This window comes from Gopherus evgoodei, chromosome 1, assembly GCF_007399415.2.
Source record: "Gopherus evgoodei ecotype Sinaloan lineage chromosome 1, rGopEvg1_v1.p, whole genome shotgun sequence".
Classification (NCBI taxonomy): Eukaryota; Metazoa; Chordata; order Testudines; family Testudinidae; genus Gopherus; species Gopherus evgoodei.
The window spans coordinates 97,742,077-97,761,182 of NC_044322.1; the positions used below are offsets into that span (position 1 = coordinate 97,742,077).

At 42.5% G+C, this 19,106-nt stretch overlaps 1 protein-coding gene across 23 annotated transcripts in view; it reads right to left on the reverse strand.

Moving 5' to 3' along the window:
* Positions 1-19,106, reverse strand: part of DOCK9 (dedicator of cytokinesis 9) — a 326,125-nt gene that overhangs the window by 58,522 nt on the left and 248,497 nt on the right. For 22 of the 23 annotated variants that reach the window (XM_030567760.1, XM_030567843.1, XM_030567769.1 and 19 more), the window contains 3 exons: positions 7,183-7,298; positions 5,532-5,669; positions 4,798-4,980 (listed from right to left, as the gene is read on the reverse strand). In XM_030567760.1, coding sequence (XP_030423620.1) covers positions 4,798-4,980; positions 5,532-5,669; positions 7,183-7,298 — 437 coding nt within the window. Of the gene's footprint in view, positions 1-4,797; positions 4,981-5,531; positions 5,670-7,182; positions 7,299-19,106 lie in introns of those variants that run through there. The other variant, XM_030567886.1, reaches the window with a different exon arrangement.

The window sequence follows — 19,106 nt, forward strand, 5'->3', positions numbered from 1 at the left end:
GGCTCCATCTATGATGCTGTTGGGAAAACCATGACAAGTGGATGGGATAGGAGAGAGACTTCTTCTAGAGTCCTTGATTCCCACTGGTGGTAGAGTCTCCCTGGTTAAGGCTGATCCTGATAACAAGGGAGACTGTTTCCTCGCAACACGAGTGGTCCTCCACCTGGAAGTGGCCCACCGGCTCTTCTGAAGGTGGAGAACTCCCCAAGTGGACCTAATCACGACTCAGCAGAACTGGCAATGCCCCCAGTTCTGCTCTGGGGGATCCTAGGGAAGGGCGCTATCTCCAATGCCTTTCTCCTGTCCTGGTCAGGCTGGCTTCTCTACACCTTTCCCCCGTTCCCCCTAATCAGCAGGGTACTGAGGAAGATAAAGTCGGACAAGGCCCAGGTCCTCCTGATTGCCCAACATGGCCCAGGCAGCATTGGTATGGTACCCTTGCGGGCCTGACAGTAGCTCCGCCGTGGCCATTACTGCTCCACCTGGACCTGCTCTCTCAGGACCAGGGCCGCCTCCTCCAGCCCAACCTTGCAACTCTTCACCTCACGGCGTGGCTGCTCAGTGGTTAGGTGGAGAGGAACAGACGTGCTCGGACCAGGTTCAACGCGTCTTCCTCAAAAGTAGATGGTCTTCCACTCACTATGCTTATTTGGCGAAGTGGTCCCAATTTCCTAGGTGGGTGGTGGACCAGGGGGTCTCCCCAGTGACCGCCCTGATCCAGCTTATCCTTGATTACCTCCTCCACTGGAGGACCCAGGACCCTTGTCAGTCAGGGTGAACCTGGCAGCCATATCGGCCTTCCATCCGCCGGTGCAAGGGCACACATTTTCTCATGCCATGACTGGTCGGTTACTTAGGGGTTTGGACTGTCTTCTTCCGTATTCTAGACCCCTAGTCCCACAGTGGGACCTAAACCTGGAGTTGGCTCATCCCATGGGGACCCAGTTTGAACCACTGGCCACGTGCTCCTGGTCTCACCTTTTGTGGAAGGTGGCCTTCCTGGTTGCAATAATGTCAGCCAGGCGAGTCTCGGAGCTCAGGGCTGTGATCTCCGAGCCGCCGTATATGGTCTTTCATAACGACAAGGTCCAGCTCCGCCCACACCCCACATTCCTCCTGAAGGTAGTCTCCGCTTACCACATGGGTCAGGACATTTTTCTACTGGTCCTCTGCCCCAAGCCTCCCGCGTCCAGGGAGGAGCGCCGTCTCCACACGCGTGACGTGCGGTAAGCTCTGACTTTCTACCTCGAGCCGACTAAGCCATTCAGAAAGTCCTCGCAACTGTTCGTCGCCTCAGCTGAGCATGTTAGGGGCCAGCCGATTTCTACTCAGAAGCTGTCCAATTGGATCGCTTTGTGCATCCATTCCTATTATGAACTGGCGGGTGTTCCCTCGCCACCCATTGTGAGGGCACACTTGATTCTGACACAGGCCTCATCAGCTACCTTTGTAGCTCCCATCCAGGACATTTGTAGGGCCGCCGTGTAGTCTTCAGTTCGCACATTCACCTCGCACTATGCGATCATCCCCTAGACCAGGGACCAGCGATCGTCCCCTCAACCTCCAACAGATATAGCTTGGAATCACCTATTGTGGAATACACATGAGCAATCACTCGAAGGAGAAAATACAGTTACCTTTTCCATAACTAGTGTTCTTCAAGATGCGCTGCTCATGTCTATTCCACATCCCACCCTCCTTCCCCTCTGTTGGAATTGTCTGGCAAAAAGGAACTGAGGGTAGGGGGAGTGCACAGCTCCCCTTATACAGCGCCAGGCAGGCGCCACGCAGAGGGTGTGGGGGGAAGAAACTGGAGAGGTAGTTGGGTCCAACCTTCCCGTTATACTCTTGATGCAAAGCATGTGAGTAAGGGGGCAGGTGTTGACCAGCAGACACTGCTTGTAAGAATTCTCTGGACTCAGGTGCATGGAGCGCACGCGTACCCACGGAAGAATACATAAGGACCAGCATTCAGTGAGCAACGGTAGAATCCTCTGGTCTAGAAACAGACCCATGTAGACCACAGAAACAGCAGAAACTCTCAGTGCCTTGGTCCCAAACTACATAAGCCCCAGAACTCTATCACAGTCCAAGACTGCTCCTTCTCTGCCACCACACACAGCTTCTACAAGCAGCTCTGTTGGTGGCAGCCCTCCTTCCTTCCTTCTTATAACCCAACAGTCAGTCTCGAGACAGAGGATTCTGCCGTACATAGGTCTGATATCATCTGATTAAAATATGACCATGTAGATCATTGTTGCTACCACTGTTACATAATTGCAACAAATCTTTTACAAAGTGTGTCAAGTAAGGTGTCTATGGAAAGGTTATGATTTCCTGAATATGATTGTGCTATTTTTATGTATGTATCATTTTTGTATCTAAAGTTATTAATATTAACTATGTACCAGTATTTCAAATGTTTGCTCATGTGGTAACATCCACAAGGTAGTTAGCCTGCACATCTTGAAGGGACTATTCAAGTTAAATGGCTTATCAAGGAACACTAAACTCACAATGGACCATGGGAGACACCCATCTACACTTAATGGACTTTCCTGTGATGGAACTACTATGACTGAGCGAAATCATGCATAGACATGTGACTTGCCCATATGATTCCAAACTTCATTTTCTTACCTGTTAATTTTCCATAGTGAGAACAATGGGAAGAAGCTATATAAGGCCCTGGAAACATCTCCATTTTGCCTCTTTCCTGCTCAAACCTCTGGACTATGGATTTATACTTATGGGAGCATTCTAACCAAGGGACTGACAAATTATGATATGACATTTTCTAGCAACAACAATTAGACAGCCCAGTCTTTTATTGCTATTTTACTACAGTAAACAGATTTGCATTGCTACTTTACATCAAATTATTTGGTTGTAAGCTGGAACTTTTCTGCAAGATTTTTGCCTCCCAAAGGTGACAGAAGTATTGTGTGATATGGATACATTATGCTCACATGAGATGAACCTGCATGTCAATAACTGCAACAAACCTAGAGCTTAGGTCACCCAAGCAGAGAAGTGGATTCTTTTAATACTGTTTCAAAGCTCTTAGTTTGGAGGATTGATGGGGAAGAGAAGAGAAAAAGAAGGGGAGACCTAGGAAGATGACAGATTGATTACGTTTTGGGCCTGTCAGCCTTCAGATATAAATTTATCAGACTAAGTTATTTTAACATTGTGACACTGCAGCCCATATTCTTCATAGTTGTTATGATTATGATGTAATTATGACATGATTATGATGCATTTTGTGGGCCATGTGAGTTGTCACTAGAAAAGTTAAGATTTGCTAAATATGATTATCCTATTTGTGTGCATGTATCATCTTTCTATCTGAAGTTATAAATATTGACTATGCATCTGTATTCCAAATGGGCTTACTCTGAGTAACATCCACAGCTAGCCTTTCAGGTACAACAATGAAGAAGCTAGACAGGGTAAAGGCCCATCAGTGAAGACAATGGACTATGAAAGGGCTTAGCCTTCCTGTAAAAGCCTTCCTTTCAGCTGGCCTGTAAGTAATGGCTGCTATGCATCAGCAAGGGCATCTGACCAGACTACATGATACTGAACTCCACTTTGGGTACTTGTATTTTTCCAGAAACTGGGCTGGGAACTGAATTTGGAACAAAGGGTTCCCACCATATGGTAAAACTATATAAGGTGGAGTGTGACACCATTTAGGGGCCACACACCACACACAAGAGAACTCCGGGAAAATTGAGGAACAAAGACTGAGTTGGGGGAATTGTTGGTCCCAGGCTAAAGGGATTTCTAGCCTGCGTATGGAAACCTGGTGGACTGCTTGTATCATAAGCCAGGGCGAGAAATTGCTAATTAATATCCAATCTATCTAGTGTCTTAGGCTTAGTCTGTGGTTTTGTTTATTTGCTAGGTAGTCTGCTTTGATCTGTTTGCTATCACTTATAATAACTTAAAATCTATCTTTTTGCAGTTAATAAACTTGTTTTTTGTTTTATCTAAACCAGTGTGCCTTTGAGTGAAGTGTCTGGAGAAAAATCTCAGCTTGGTTAACACAGACTTGTTGCATATTCCTCTCCACATCCAGGGACGGGGAAACCAAGTAATAAATCCATACTGGTCGGAGTTTTGACCAGAGCAAGATGGTACAGCTCTAGGGTCTTAGGCTGGGGTGCTGGGGATTATTTTAGCTGTAGCCTCTCTCTTGTTGATTCATGCAGTGGCTGGTCAGAGCCTGCATGTAACTGCAGCTGGGTGTGTCCCTGCCTGTGAGAATGCTGGTGGGAGTGTAGGACTGGGAGCAGGCTACAGCTAGCTTATCACAGCAGCACAGTGTGAGAGGGAGCCCAGGCTGGTGAGTCAAAGGGCTTGGTGGTACCCCAGTTCTAGGTAACACCCCAGGGTGACAACCCGTCACAAACATGATCTTTTACAGCTGTTTTCGCAATTACAAAAAAACCCACACAGAGCTGCTTTACCACTAATATCTCTTCTTGCCTCGCCTACATAACTCCTCCTCACCCCTAATAATGGTATAAACAACCCAATATTAGTTCAAAAACAGTTAACCATATTAAATTAGAAATGCACATAATTTATATTTCACAGTTTTTCAACTGTTTCCCCACCTCCCCCGACAGAGAGAGTCAACTGGGGGTCAGTTTTAAAAATATACGATACAACCCAAAGATTTTACACATGAAAAGAGAACACAGCTTATTATACAACAATTTTTAAGCTTAGAAGAGCAATAGATCTTAAAGTCATGAAAGCGAATGATAAGCAAATAATTATACTAACTTGCAGATGTGTCCTTACAAAAGACTTCTTCCCTGTGTAATCAAAGTTGTTTCTCATTAAGAAATACAACAGCTGTGAAGCTTCAGTACGAATTGAGCTCAGTTTGGAATTACAGCATTTCAAAATTTCATAACACAATGCAGCACACATGTCAGCTCTACCTTCATAAAATGCAGAAGGAAACTGAGGAAAGAATGAATCAGAGAAAAATTCTGTCAAGGCTAACGTCAGTAAAATAAACAAACGTTCAGAGAAAACAATTCCAACATCCCGAGGACCATGTAGTCAAACAATACATTATAAATTCATAAAGAAAAAAATAATGCTAGTCACACTTCATGACTTTTTGATAGAAGTCAGTGGATAAAAGGAATGCAGAAAAAATAATATTTGGATTTCAGTAAAGTATGATATAGTGTCATAAAATGGTACTTGAAAAAGTATTTCAAAATGATTGAATATTAACAGTTACATAGAATAAAAGTAGCAATGGAGACATAACAAAAGATAAACAATAAAACAAATGTACTGCATTAATTCTACGGGAAACAGGTATGTAAGATGGGCTGCGGAATCATGATCTGAAATGCTACAGTTTTTTTTCCTTTTAAATCCAATTTCAGTTTGAGAAATAAGATATTATATTACTTGTATAACTGGATACAAATCACTGAGGGAAGCATAAAAAAAGACAAATAATTGAAGATTAATATTTTTATTTTCGAATGACTTACCTTAAAAATTAGTGTCCTTAAAGCAATGAAGACAGTTTTCAGTGCTGTTTCAGACTGATTTTTTTGAAGGAAGCAGAGGTACACATCAAAAACCTTTTTCATCAGTGGATTATGTCCATGATCAGTCAGTAGTTGGTTCTTAAAATTGATATTGACAATTTAGGGTTTTCTTAATGCTCATTCAAGAAGTGATATAAATTGTGCAAAAAAACAAAACACAAACAACTTAGCTTCAGCTACATTTCAAGGATGCTATTTAAAAAACCCTCCCACATATAGTACTACTGAAGCGTATTAAAAACTACAAGCAAATCTAAACAGCTAATACTCCAATACCTTTAGTAATCTTAATCTGTAGCCAAAGTGATGAATCCAGGGCCGATGCAACCATTTAGGCGACCTACGTGGTCGCCTAGAGTGCTAGGATTTGGCAGGCAGCATTTTCTTCAGTAGCGACCGTGGCGGACAGATCTTCGACTGCCCTGGTCACTGCTGGCATTTAGGTGGAGGGAGCTGAAGCAGGGGAGCGCGGAGAGGGCTGCCTGCAGCAAGTAAGGGGGGGGCGGCACACAGGGGAACACCCTGCCCCAGCTCACCCCTGCTCCACCTCCTCCCCGAGCACGCCATGGCTGCTTCACTTCTCCCGCCTGTCAGGCTTGCGGCACCTAAGCTGATTGGCGCCGCAAGCCTGGGAGGTGGGAGAAGTGAAGCAGCGACTGCGTGCTCGGGGAGGAGGCGCAGCAGGGGTGAGTTGGGAGGGGTGTTTCAGGGCAGAGGGTGGGGAGCTGCTGCAGAGGGGGTGCCTCACGGCGGAGCTGCTGTGGGGGGGGTGCCTCAGGGCGGGGGCTTGGGGATGGCGCAAGGTGAAAGTTTTGCCTAGGGTGCGAAACATCCTTGCACCGGCCCTGGATGAATCCATAACAGAATTATAACATGATAGTACGCATATGTTACTGCGGTCTTAAATACTTAATTGGTAACTCAAATATGAAAAGAGTGGGCACAAAAACAAGACAGAAACCAAGCAACCAAAACTAGTAAGGCCTTTACTGCAGTGTTTCTTTATCAGTCCCATAAAAACCTTAAAGGACAGCTATGTCAAAAGACTAACAAGACAGTGACCTATATGCAATGGGTTTGGAGAGGGAAAAGGTAGGGGAGGAAGAAAAGGGCCCTATGGAATGGTGCTGACCAATAAGAGGTCTTGCTCACTTTACCCTGCTTATTCTTCCCCTTTGAGGATGTAAAAATAAACTAAGACGATGCATTATTTAAACTGATCTGTTTACTAGCAGTTTTCTATTTTTGAGTTTAAAACACTTAAGGTCCAGTTCTATAGCCCTTCATCGGGCACAACTCATACTGACTTCCGTGGAAGTTACTAGAGGAACTGCAGGATTGAATGACAACTAGTTGAGTTCAAAGCATACTATTAATACTAGCAAATGAGACTTTATTATACTTTCAACAGTAAAGGTTACTAGCTATTGAATGGCACGATTAAGAATTACCTGCTTTGTACAGTTTTAATACAGATGTTTTAGTAGCATAGGTCAATATGAGAACTTCTTTTTTTTAGTAATTTTCTAGAGAATAATTATTTAAAATGCCATAAATCAAATAATCTATCAAAACTGAGTTAAGAACAAACCTTAAATGCCATTGTGAATAAAGATAAAGTATCCAGAGTGGTAAGGCAAACTTCAGTGGCAATGTTTGCTTCAAGTAAGGACTGGTGAAGAACATCTGCATCTGAATGGCCATAGCCTGTAGAAATTTCAAATGAATTGTTGCTTTATATTTATGATACATAATTAAATACAAATATTTTAAAACTAATGCTGCTAAATCATGTAGCCAAAAATTGTAAGACTTTCTGCATCAGAGGAAGTTTAAGAAAAATAAGGACTTTGACAGAGGTTTACATTAAACAGTGGATAATATTTTATATGTTATGCATCCGATGAAGTGGGTATTTATCCACGAAAGCTCATGCTCCAAAACGTCTGTTAGTCTATAAGGAGCCACAGGACTCTCTGCTGCTTTTACAGATCCAGACTAACACAGCTACTACCCCTCTGATATTTTATATGTAGTTTTTTTCACTTTTCCAACCGCAGGACAATAATATGTCTGTTCAGTATTTGGTATTCAAATAATTTAATTAACATAATCACACATTGAAGTGCAAAGGTAAAGTCTTAAAAAATAGCAGCATTAAACATATTTAAAATAATGGATTTAAATAACTGGTAATACTACGTTAATATATTCAAAAACAAAAAGGACATGGATAGATAGAATTAAGGTTGAGAACAAATATCAGTAATTTAGGGTAAAATTAAGGATATTGCAATTATCTCAAACCCAAGCATTATAAACCCTGAAAATTCAGAGTTAAGGTTAAATGTAAAAGAAATACAAACATGTTGAAGCATCAAATGCACAACAGTGCACCCATATAACCCATATAACAGTGCCCCATAGTGCCCTATAGTGACATCCTGCAATAACTATATATTTATGATTCTGGATATTATTGTGTCATGGTAAAATTATGAATTACTGTGGAAAAAATAAATAGTTTCACGCTATGATCAGGGTAACCTTGTGGCCCTTCTGCTACACAATAACAGTTTGTTAGTTCACTTTGTTCTAGTCTGCTTTGAAATGGGACTAGATTAACACAAACTAAAAAACTTAATGTGTGGCATATGGGTCCATGTAAATGGCAAAATTTCATGGTTACTGTGACATAATCTTATCCTTATGATAAACAATTTAATGCTTGTGTCTTAGATTAACTGACTTTTAAAAGGAACATTAGATTGCAACCTTCTCACCTACTGGTGTCACTGTAGTGCAGATTTATGGTTGTTTGGGTCTCCCACTCATTCTAACTTTCAGGGTCAGATTCACATGCATGTTCTGGCTGCTTTTAGCCAATATGGAGCAGCACAAAGAAGCCAGAGCATACTGACCTGTTAAAGTAAATTTACAGATGCTTTGCATCATGAAAGCAGCAGAAAGCAGAGCATACATTTGTTTGTCCTTTCCACTTGCCCTCAAAATTTATTTTGGATTCAGAGAAAGTGCTGTAATTTTAAGAAAGATGTATTACATTCTGCAGACATAAAGAAGCTGAATTTCAATTTTATGCCCAAAACTCAACTGAATCTCAGTTATGGGGCTACACAGTAACCAGATTTTAAAACATGTCAAAGATAAACTGGCTGTGGGACCATGATATTAAGAAGGCATCCGACAGAGACCTGAGACACTGATCTCCTCCCGAGAACAAGATGCTATATTTCCTTTCTGCTTCAGCATCTTCCACAATTCTGGGCTATTCCTCTCCCGTCTGAAGTTTCTGGAGGTGGTTCAAAACTATGCCAGCCATGCCCCTTTCTCCTGACTGCCAGATGATTCATTCCAAAGCTGTGAAAAACTCTTGGAAAATGATTAGTAACAATAATTTCTGGGATAACTAACTATGGACAGTAGGCCACTGCCTACATGGTAACTATACAAATAAAATGCTGATCCTTGGCTGTGAAGCCATCCAAGGTGGGTAGAACTGTGGGAGATGCTGCTAGCAGAAAGGAAATTATCAGGTGAGAAATTCTCCATTCTGCAGCCCAGCATCTCCCACAATTCTGATATGTATGGGACATAGCAAGCCATGAATAGGAGAAGGAAGAGATAGACAAGTGAACAAAAGAAACAGGAGAGACACCCCTCCCTCACCACCTTTTCTGGAACTGCTCGAACGGGCAGGTTTTGTCTGGACCACTGCCTGCAGTACCTGCCTGCCAAAGGATGCCTCTGCAGAGACAGAAAGTCCACCTTATAGTGTCTGATAGAGGCATTAGTTAATGAAAATGTGGCTACTCTGCGGTTCTGTGCACTGGAAGTGCTTGCTCTTTCAGCCTGTGAGGTTGCCATGGATCTTGTAGAATGCCCCTTTATTGCATCTGGGAACAAGTGTGCCAGACAGCTTGAACACCTCAGCAATGCACAGTCTAATTAATCTAGCAAGAGGCAGCTCGGATACAATATAGCCTTTGGCACTTCAGGATGAAAGGAAACAAACAGGGAGCCAGATCTTGTGAATTTTGCATGCTTGACATAAGTTTTGAGTGCTCTTCTGGCTTCCAGTGTGTCAATGCTTCTTCATCAGGTACTGTGGCCATAGGTGGACTGAAGGAAGTCAGTCTCAAAGAATAGGTAGTTATGGCTTTCAAATACCAGTGGTAGGTTCCACTTAGGGAAAATTGGTCTGACTGCTGGTCTGGTCAGTCTGATTGCTCTGAGAAATCTGGATACCTGATGGTTCTGCCAAGGAATCTGAGGATCCTGTGAGCATCACACTATTTAGGGCTGATATCTGGCTAGCGATGGTGCTGGGCTGAAAGCCCTTATTCACACTTTCCTGAAGGAAGTCCGGGGGGCCAGAATCCCCAGGATCCCTTGGATTTGCATTATGTTCTTTGAACCATCAACTGAACTTGGTCCATATGGAGTAGATTTTTTAGTGTGGAAATTCTCTTGGATGAGAGCAAAGTTCTGATCACTTTGGAAGGTGGGCCGAGTGAGGCTAATTCTAACAACAGCCAGGCTGTCAGTTGAAGATAATTCATAGATTCATAGACTCTAGGACTGAAAGGGACCTTGAGAGGTCATCGAGTCCAGTCCCCTATCCTCATGGCAGGACCAAATACTGTCTAGACCATCCCTGATAGACATTTATCTAACCTACTCTTAAATATCTCCAGAGATGAAGATTCCACAGCCTCCCTAGGCAATTTATTCCAGTGTTTAACCACCCTGATAGTTAGGAACTTTTTCCTAATGTCCAACCTAAACCTCCCTTGCTGCAGTTTAAGCCCACTGCTTCTTGTTCTATCCTTAGAGGCTAAGATGAACAAGTTTTCTCCCACCTCCTTATGACACCCTTTTAGATACCTGAAATCTGCTATCATGTCCCCTCACTGTCTTCTCTTCTCCAGACTAAACAAACCCAATTCTTTCAGCCTTCCTTCATAGGTCATGTTCTCTGGACCCTCTCCAATTTCTCCACATCTTTCTTGAAATGTGGTGCCCAGAACTGGACACAATACTCCAGCTGAGGCCTGACCAGCGCAGAGTAGAGTGGAAGAATGACTTCTCGTGTCTTGCTCAAAATACACCTGTTAATGTATCCCAGAATCACGTTTGCTTTTTCTGCAATGATGTAGGTCTGTGTGGAGGAACAGGTCTTGGAAAAAAGGTGTCTGGTCTCTTCAGAAGCTGTAACAATTGTTCTAGCTTCAATTCTACCAGAAGAGGTCAGAAAGGAGCCCAAACATTTGCGAGATCAGAGTGAAGACTTTCTGGTTTAGTCGAATTTGCATCTTCTGAGCCAGTCTGTCTTTATGTTCAGCTCTCCTTTTGTGTGTATCACCTTCCGGGAAGGGAGAGTCTTGTCTGCCCAATCTATTGTCTCCATCGCTTCTGCATGCAGAGCTACACTCCTTGTTCCCCCTTGATCGTTTATGTATGCAACCATGGCTGTCTGGTTGGGATCAAGATGTGACTGGCCTCTAGGAAGACCTGGCATTCAGTAGAGGTAGTCTGACAGCTGTGAGCTCCAAAGGCTTCATGCTGTGGTTCCTTTCCCCAGAGCTTCATATATCTTATATTGTTCTGGATCCCAGAAGTGACCTTATCTTTTCAGAATGTTGTCTGTTGTGAGAACCTGCTGGATTGGAAAAAATATGGAACGACCCCTGCGGACATTCTCTAGGACTGTCTATCATCTTAGGAGATCCAGCACCTGGCTGAGAACAAGTACCTGGTCTTGCACTTACTCCAGGGAATGGTCCCATACTTCCAAAAGAAAGGCTTGGAGATGTCTGATAGAAGACCTTGCCAATGGGGAGACCCGTGTAGGCCTAATGGCTAGAGACACTGAGCCACGGCTGGTCTCATGCATTTGTCCAGCATGGATATCAAATCCTGGTTCTTCTGGAATCTGTCTAGTGATGGGTAGATCTCAATCATTAAAGTGTCTATGTCCAATCCCAGGTGAATTACATTTGTTAACAGGATCAGAGAGCTTTTCCTGGTGTTATTGCGAAGCCATGCCCTCAAAAGTGATCCAGCGTCTGGGTTGTGGCACTGCATGTTGCAGCTTGTGAGCTATGCCTTGCTGTGACTACAGTGAACCAGTTAAGGCTCTGGTAAAAAGAAGGTGGATAAGAAGGAAGAGTCTTTGTCATACTAAATATTTTATTGGTTTGTAGTAAAATTCATCTAGGTTTCCTTGGAAGCTTCTGCTCCAAATGTTTTCTCCCTGCCAAGTTAACAGTCCCTTCTTGGATACCACTGGGTGTTGCCTGCAACTAATAAATTTCTTTGCTGGCTTTGACAGAGAGCAGAGGACTCTGCAGTCTTGGCTACTAAGTTCCCTAATAACTCCTCATCTGTAAGTTTGGATGCACAAGATATCTGTTTGGGATGACTCAGGACTATTCATGGATGTAACATGACATCCTTGTAGCCACCAATGGAATCCATTGCTCGTCACATATTACATCAAGGAAGTTGACGAAGACAGGACCCAAGATGTCTCACTCCAAACAAGAATCACATCGCCAGAAGATGAACCACTAGTTGACCACAAGGTAGACTTTTCACTAAATATATGAAAAGCTTTTAGTCTGAACAGCTGCAAGTCGAAGCCTTGACATTGCTGTGCAATGTGTCATCACTCTTATGTTCTATGTGGTCTTGGAAGGAAGCCCCTTTTGAAGTTGTGACTATGCCTTTCCCTGGTGGAGCTACTGCTGTACCAACCTTAGGCTCTCAAATTTTATGAAATTTCTTGATATTAACATTTTAGTTTAGCATTTGGTTTAATTAGGTATTTTCATTTGGATCCTATGATGTCCTTAAAGGAGGCATCAACAGGAAAACATGTATCTTAATGATGCTTGAAAGGAAAGATATTTTATTAATATTAAGAAGTTCCTTGCGGGCCACTGACAAGCATCCTGTCCTGGAAAAGTTCTCTAGTATGTTTTTTTTTTTAAAATGCGTGATAGTTTTTCCCCTGGCTGTTTATAGCGTAGAGGTAGTACACTATTCATTCTGGCCTGGGAACCACACATCCACACAAGTGGAGCTTTTTGAATATGGGAATGGACTTCACACTTACCATTTGGTAATCCCATAAAAGGTGCAGCTTCATGGGGAGTGGAATCTTCCAATGCATCTGTTCTGCCTGAACTGCTCAAGGTTTTAATGTGGAGTAAACCTGTGAACAGGGGAGAGGTGGAGAGAGAGAACCCTTTTCCATCTTTCAGAGTCTGGGTCCCTTTTCCTAGGAGAGTAAGGGTTTATGGCTGATAATTACTATTATTATTTGGCATATGCAATCCGGTCAAGCCAAGCCACAGAGTTCTTATCAAGGATGTTCAAGGCACGAAGACTTCCAGAAAGCTGAGTCATTTTGCAGTCCTCAACTACGTGTGTCATGGTTTTTGGCTGCCCACATTGACATAGTGGACAGTTTCTAAAACATCACTGAAATTCCACTGCAGCACAAATTTCATATCCAGTACAAAACTGGTTCAGAAGGCTCCACTGCCTTTGCAGTAAATCAAACCTGGGTTGATGATGGGTGGCGTCTGAGTCAAGATAATTATTTGTCATGTTCTCTATGAACCATGAAGCTCGCCATGTGTCCTTCACCATAAATCCCTTATCCAATTAACTTATTCACAACAGGCAATGTAACAGTCGATGACCATGTAGTGGATTAAACAAGTCTTTAATTAACAGGAGATGTGGCATTTCAGAGTTTTGTCACAAGCGTTGCTATGCTTTCCTCTTTATGAACACTGGGTGGAGCAATATCATGGAGAACCAGTAACCATGGTAGAGGAGGAGATTAAAGTGTATGGCTGATGATCAAATGGCACAATTTCCATTCTGCTACTTCCTGAAGTCTGAGCCCCTTTCCCTGGCAGAGCTAGGGATCCTTGGGCTGATAGGCGAAAAGACACTATTTCCATTAGGCTGCAGCCTGAGGAAGGGCTGCACAGCAAGGAGGAACAGGCTTCTCTGCATGCCCACACAGGATGTGAGAGGGATGGTGAGCATACTATACAGCATTGTGATGGAGCCTCTGTGTATGAGAAACTCCAGAAAATACTGCCTTGGGGGAGAAGGCAAAGCAGAAGGGGTTTAACTCCTAATTTTCACCCCACTTGTTTATTAACAATAGTAATCACTGCCTTTTGAAGGACACACTTGCTTTTGCCTTTTTAGGAACCGGAGACTCTGGGTTTTGCACGACTTACCCCAGAGTATCATGAGAATTGCCTGATTCATGGTGGGAGGAAGGGATGCTGTGTAGCAATCCTGCATCTCTCCCCAGATCCTAGAACCCGCTGTAAGACTTGTGAGGGGACAAGCAGCCCAGAAAGGGTCTTATCTTTATGATCCTTTGTTGCCCCAGGACTTACCTCCTGAGTTAGCTGGATGAAATCCTCCTTGTCCTCAGGGCTTCTCCCTGTTCTACTCTGTCTCCTGGTCAGGTTTTTCTGTGGCGATGTTGCAGTTCCTTGGAAGGGGTTGGGGAGCCAACATGCTTAACCAACTCAGAGCTCCGGGCCCTGACAGAAATAGTGTAGGCTGGCTGGGTACAGGCAATGCATTTTTATATTCTGCCAAGCCTGAGAAAATTGCCTCATATACAAATCACCTTTTGGATTTTGCTGGTGCTTGTGTGGCTCTTCTGCCATGTTTGAAAGGTGGAAGGAGACACTGCAGTAGAGGCGTCAGGTAGTTGGGACCACTGCACTGCTCAGATCCTGGACCAGGAAGATATAAACACTTAAAGTGCCTGAAAAGAGGCTAAAAGTAAAAAATCTAAAAGAAAAGGATAGGTGCGAAGCAAACCACCACTTTGCTGCTGTGGAGGCAGAAGCTCTGGCTGCAAGCAGAAGAAAGTGGTATTGCTAGCACAAGCCGTACTGCAACTCTGAACAGCTCTGGAAAACTGAAGATGGGATGGGAATAACCCATACGTATAAGAATTGTAGGACATTCTGGGCTGCAGAAAGGACATGCTGAGGAATCCTCACCTATGTGTCTACATGATGTCTTTTTACCATGAAAATGGACTTCAGACAGCCTTACATACAGTGAAGAAGTAGTCTGACATGAGGACTGATGAATATACATGACGGCATGTACTCAGAACTCATGTACTCATGATGGTAGAACTCAAACATTATCTTCCTGATATCTGAGGATTGTTCAGTAATTGAGTATGATGTGTCATTGTCTCCAATCTGGACTCATGTAAATAAGCTGATGATGTGTAGAATCTGGCAGAGCATCTATACATTCCATCTTTGATAATGGGATCAGTTGAGATTTTTCCCGGTTTACTCTAAGCCCTAGATTGGTGAGTAGTGGGAGAGTGTAATGAATGCTCTCTCAGACTCGATGAGAGGAATCATGAATCAACCAATCATTGTGGTAAGAATAAATGCAAATATTTTTCTTGCTTAGAAATGTTGCAACAACTGCCAGTTATTTTGTAAATATTCTTGGGGTTGTTGACACTCCAAATGAATTCTATACTGAAAATGTTGAGATCCCACTATAAAACTCAAGTATTTCCTGTGGGGGCCGGGGGTGAATGGAGAGCTGTGAACCAATCTTGTGGATTTAGGGAAGGAATTATTGAGACTACAGTTACTGTGCTGAATTTTAATCTTCAAATGCATGTATGGAGTCTTCTGAGATTCAGAATAGTCCTCCAATCCCTTTTTCTTTTTTTGGAATTAGAAAGAAATCAGGAAAAAAGCCATTTCTCCTGAACTGGGGAGGAACCTCTTCTATGTCTCTGAAGGACAACAGACAATGAATTTCTTGTAGAATCTTCTTGTGAAAGGAGTCTCTGAAAGAGGATAGGGATGGGTGGGTTGTGGGCAGGTGTAGTCTGGAACTAAACAGAGTAATCAGTCAAGATAATCTCAAGGACCGATTGGGTCTGCTGAAATATTGTTCCAGGCTTCCCAAGAATAAATGTGCTCTAAAAGGGGTAAGAAAAGAAAAAAATATTCATAACAGTTAGTTCGGAGCTCTCGACATGACCATCAAACTTGCTCCCTGTTGGCTGGCAATGGTTATGAAGAAGTAGGCATAGAGGAAACACTGTTTCTTCTTAGCAGGATCAGAAGACTTGTGTTAGGCATACTGAAAGGGTTGAGACTGTATGCGGTGTTGTTGTTTTTTTCCATCTCAGAAGATAGACTCCAAACAATCTTAAAGTTGTATTAGAGTCTTTTAGGGTATGTAAGGTGTTTTAAAGCTCAATAGCTCTGACTCCTTCAAGAGTAAATCCTCATAGTGTTCTGAATCTCATGCAGGACACCCGAAGATTGCAGCCAAGACACTCACCTCATTGTTATAGCACTCACCACTAAACACATTGTAGTGCGTGCTGTGTGTATTGCAGTTGGTAATATGGCTATGGAAACTAACTATCCCTCATTAATCAGAGATTGCAATTATTTTCTGGACTCCTGTGGTACCATATCAAGGAACTCAGAGACCCTTTTCCAGCAGAGGTCATCATATTTTGCAAGAAAAGCTTGATAATTTGAGATTCTCATTTGAAGACTGGCTGAGGAATAGCTCTTCCTTCCTAGTAAGTCCAGCTGCTTACACTCCTTTTCTTTTGATGTAAACATATGGAGCTGGTGTGCTTACAAGAGAACCTGGTGCAGGATCCACAGAAAAGCAGTCAAACCCTGATAATGGGACCTAGTATCTCTTCTATTTCTTTTATGATATAGCAGGTATAGTGGCCAGTGTTTGCCACAAGAGCTGAGCTGGTTCCAGGAGAGTGTCGTTAATTGGCACTGACAGTCTTTTTGGTAGCAGTATGTAATAGGTCTAGAAGCTTGTGAGATTTTTCACTCATCACTTCCACCTGAATATCTAGATCTCTACTAACTCTCAGAGGCTCCTGAGATGTCTTGTAGTCATCTGGTGGTGATGATGAAGATGGTCAGACAAAGATGACGACAGTACAGAGGAGTGATGAGACTGTCCTTCCTCAAAAGTGTGGATTTGCTGTTAATGGAGAAACTTAAGGCTGGTGTTATGCATGAGATGTAGATGACTTAGCTGGAGAAGGTGATTGTGTTCTAGACTGTGTAAACGTAAACTGAGGACAGCAAGAAGCCCAATATGGCCATGAATACGAACCAGATGCAAGCTGTGTAGGAGACCAAGAAGGTGACACCAGGATGAGTGTGTATCTCTGTGTTCCTGATGCTTATGATAATGAGCTTGAGCCCTAGTGTCTCTATCAGATGAAAAGCAGGCTGGAGAATGTGATGGGGAACCCTCTCTAATCTCATTTGAGGAAGATGAGGAAAAAGTAGCCCTCTCACACAGAGTGAGCTGACTTGATAGGAATCCTCATGTTGGGATACCATTAAAAGCAACTAAATAGAGGCCCTAAAATTGAGACACTCCTCAAAATGTAACACAGGAAAATTTCTAATGAAGTTTTTTGTAATGTTTCACAAACAAAATTGGACTTTGAAGGAAAAAGGCCTTTGAAAACACATTTAAAGAAAATAAGAAACATTGATAGAAATGGGTCATCATGTTTCCCATAACTTCCCTCCACCTCACAAAATAGATTAAGAGGGTATGTTGATATACACATACTGAATACAACATTAAAATATAAAAATGAAGAATTGCTAATGGTAAAATTAAAAGCTTTGAAAGCTATATTTTAATGATTTGTAACTAAGGATAGTGAATGAGTTTACATGAGGTAACATGTAGGCCAAGACCTTGCTGGCGTAAGTGTGATTTTGCCAATTCTTCTTTTATGTAGAATTGTTGATCTGCTTAAAGTGATGTTATTTCTGACAGAACAAAGATAAAATGTTATGCTGGAAGTTTTGAGGTCAAAACCCACAAACAAAAACAAGAAGCCTTTTACTGTGAAAACCCAGGGAAAGTGTACAAAACAACATAAAACATGCATAGACAGCAAAGAAATACACAAGTTGGATAAACTGAAGCTTGTACATGAGTATGGGTTACATAAAAAAACAAATGTGTGATGTGCTAAAAGCTGATTGGAGAAAGGTTAAGTAGTCTGGAGTTTGGGAGTGTACAGAAGACCTAAGTGAACAAGGTTCAAATTGGAGACTGGACCAGAAACAGAAGGGATGGGACTGAAGGACCACACCAGAAAATCAGAGGAGGTGATGACCACCATTGCAGGCAGAAGAACTTCCTGCTGTGCTGGAATGCAGTAACTTGGGCTCCTTTACATATTTCATCTCAACTGCTATTATTGTCTAGAATAAATATATATTCAGATCCTATAAATGACAATTTTGTCTGAAATTGTACAATGAAGGCAAAAATTGAGTAAGCCTAAATTGGGTGCATTTGTGACACAGTTTCCCGCAACACCAGAATCCCTTACCACACTTGAAGACTCTCCCTATATTGATCCTTTAGTGATAAAAGGATTTTAATTTACATTGCTAGCACAGTCAGTTAGGGAAATCTGAGACCAGCATATCCCCTAGTGCCATAAATGTTGGTGCCTCTGTGGTTGGCATTGAAGGCTCCAGTTCACAAGTACAGAAAATATCGGTTCCCCAAAAGGGTGGTGCTGAGACTGCCTGTAGTATGACAGTGCTGAGATTCTTAAGGCTAGCCTTGTTTGCGGCAAGCTAGGGTGTGAAGAGGCTAGATCAAAACGCACTGTTAATGCACATTAGCAAGGTCCACATGGACAATTAGTCCACAACTGGCTAGCATGGGGTCGATTCACACACCTGTTTGCCACAAACTGTTTCTGTTGACAAGCCGTTAGTGATAGTACTGTAGTCTCTGTATGGCTACTTACAGGAAGCTACTCTATCAACAGTACTAGAGCATGTGTACTGGACAGTTTTAGGGCAACAGAGGTTTACACTTAAGCTACCCTTAGTGGTAACTTTCTGAGGAACACCCCTCAATGCCAACTGGCAAGGGGGTTACAAAAATATCCTGATCCTCCAAAGAATATCAGGTGAGGTCTTAAATGAAAATTGGGGTCACACTGGTCATTAATATTGTTGTGAAATTTTTATACTATATATATATATATATATATATATACACACACACACACACAAGGAGTTATGTATGTATGTGTGCTAAAAATATGTTCCAAAAATCTGTATTAAGGCAGAGTTGACAAAAAGGTTTCTGCTAGACAAAGGCTGTTTATTCACCCATCTCCCTTGGTCCACATGTAAATTAAACATTGTAAGTTAACATAAGGGGGGGTCATTTACATACAAAGTTGGAAGGTCAGCAGGAAGGCAGCATACCACAGAATATACTACAGGAGTCATCCTGACTCTGAGGTACAAACAATAAACTTTGAGGAATATAAGAGACACCCCTTTATCCTGCACCTAGGAAATAATCCAGCAGTACAATTACACATGAAAACGGGATCTCAACCAGGCTTGTTTGAAACACTGC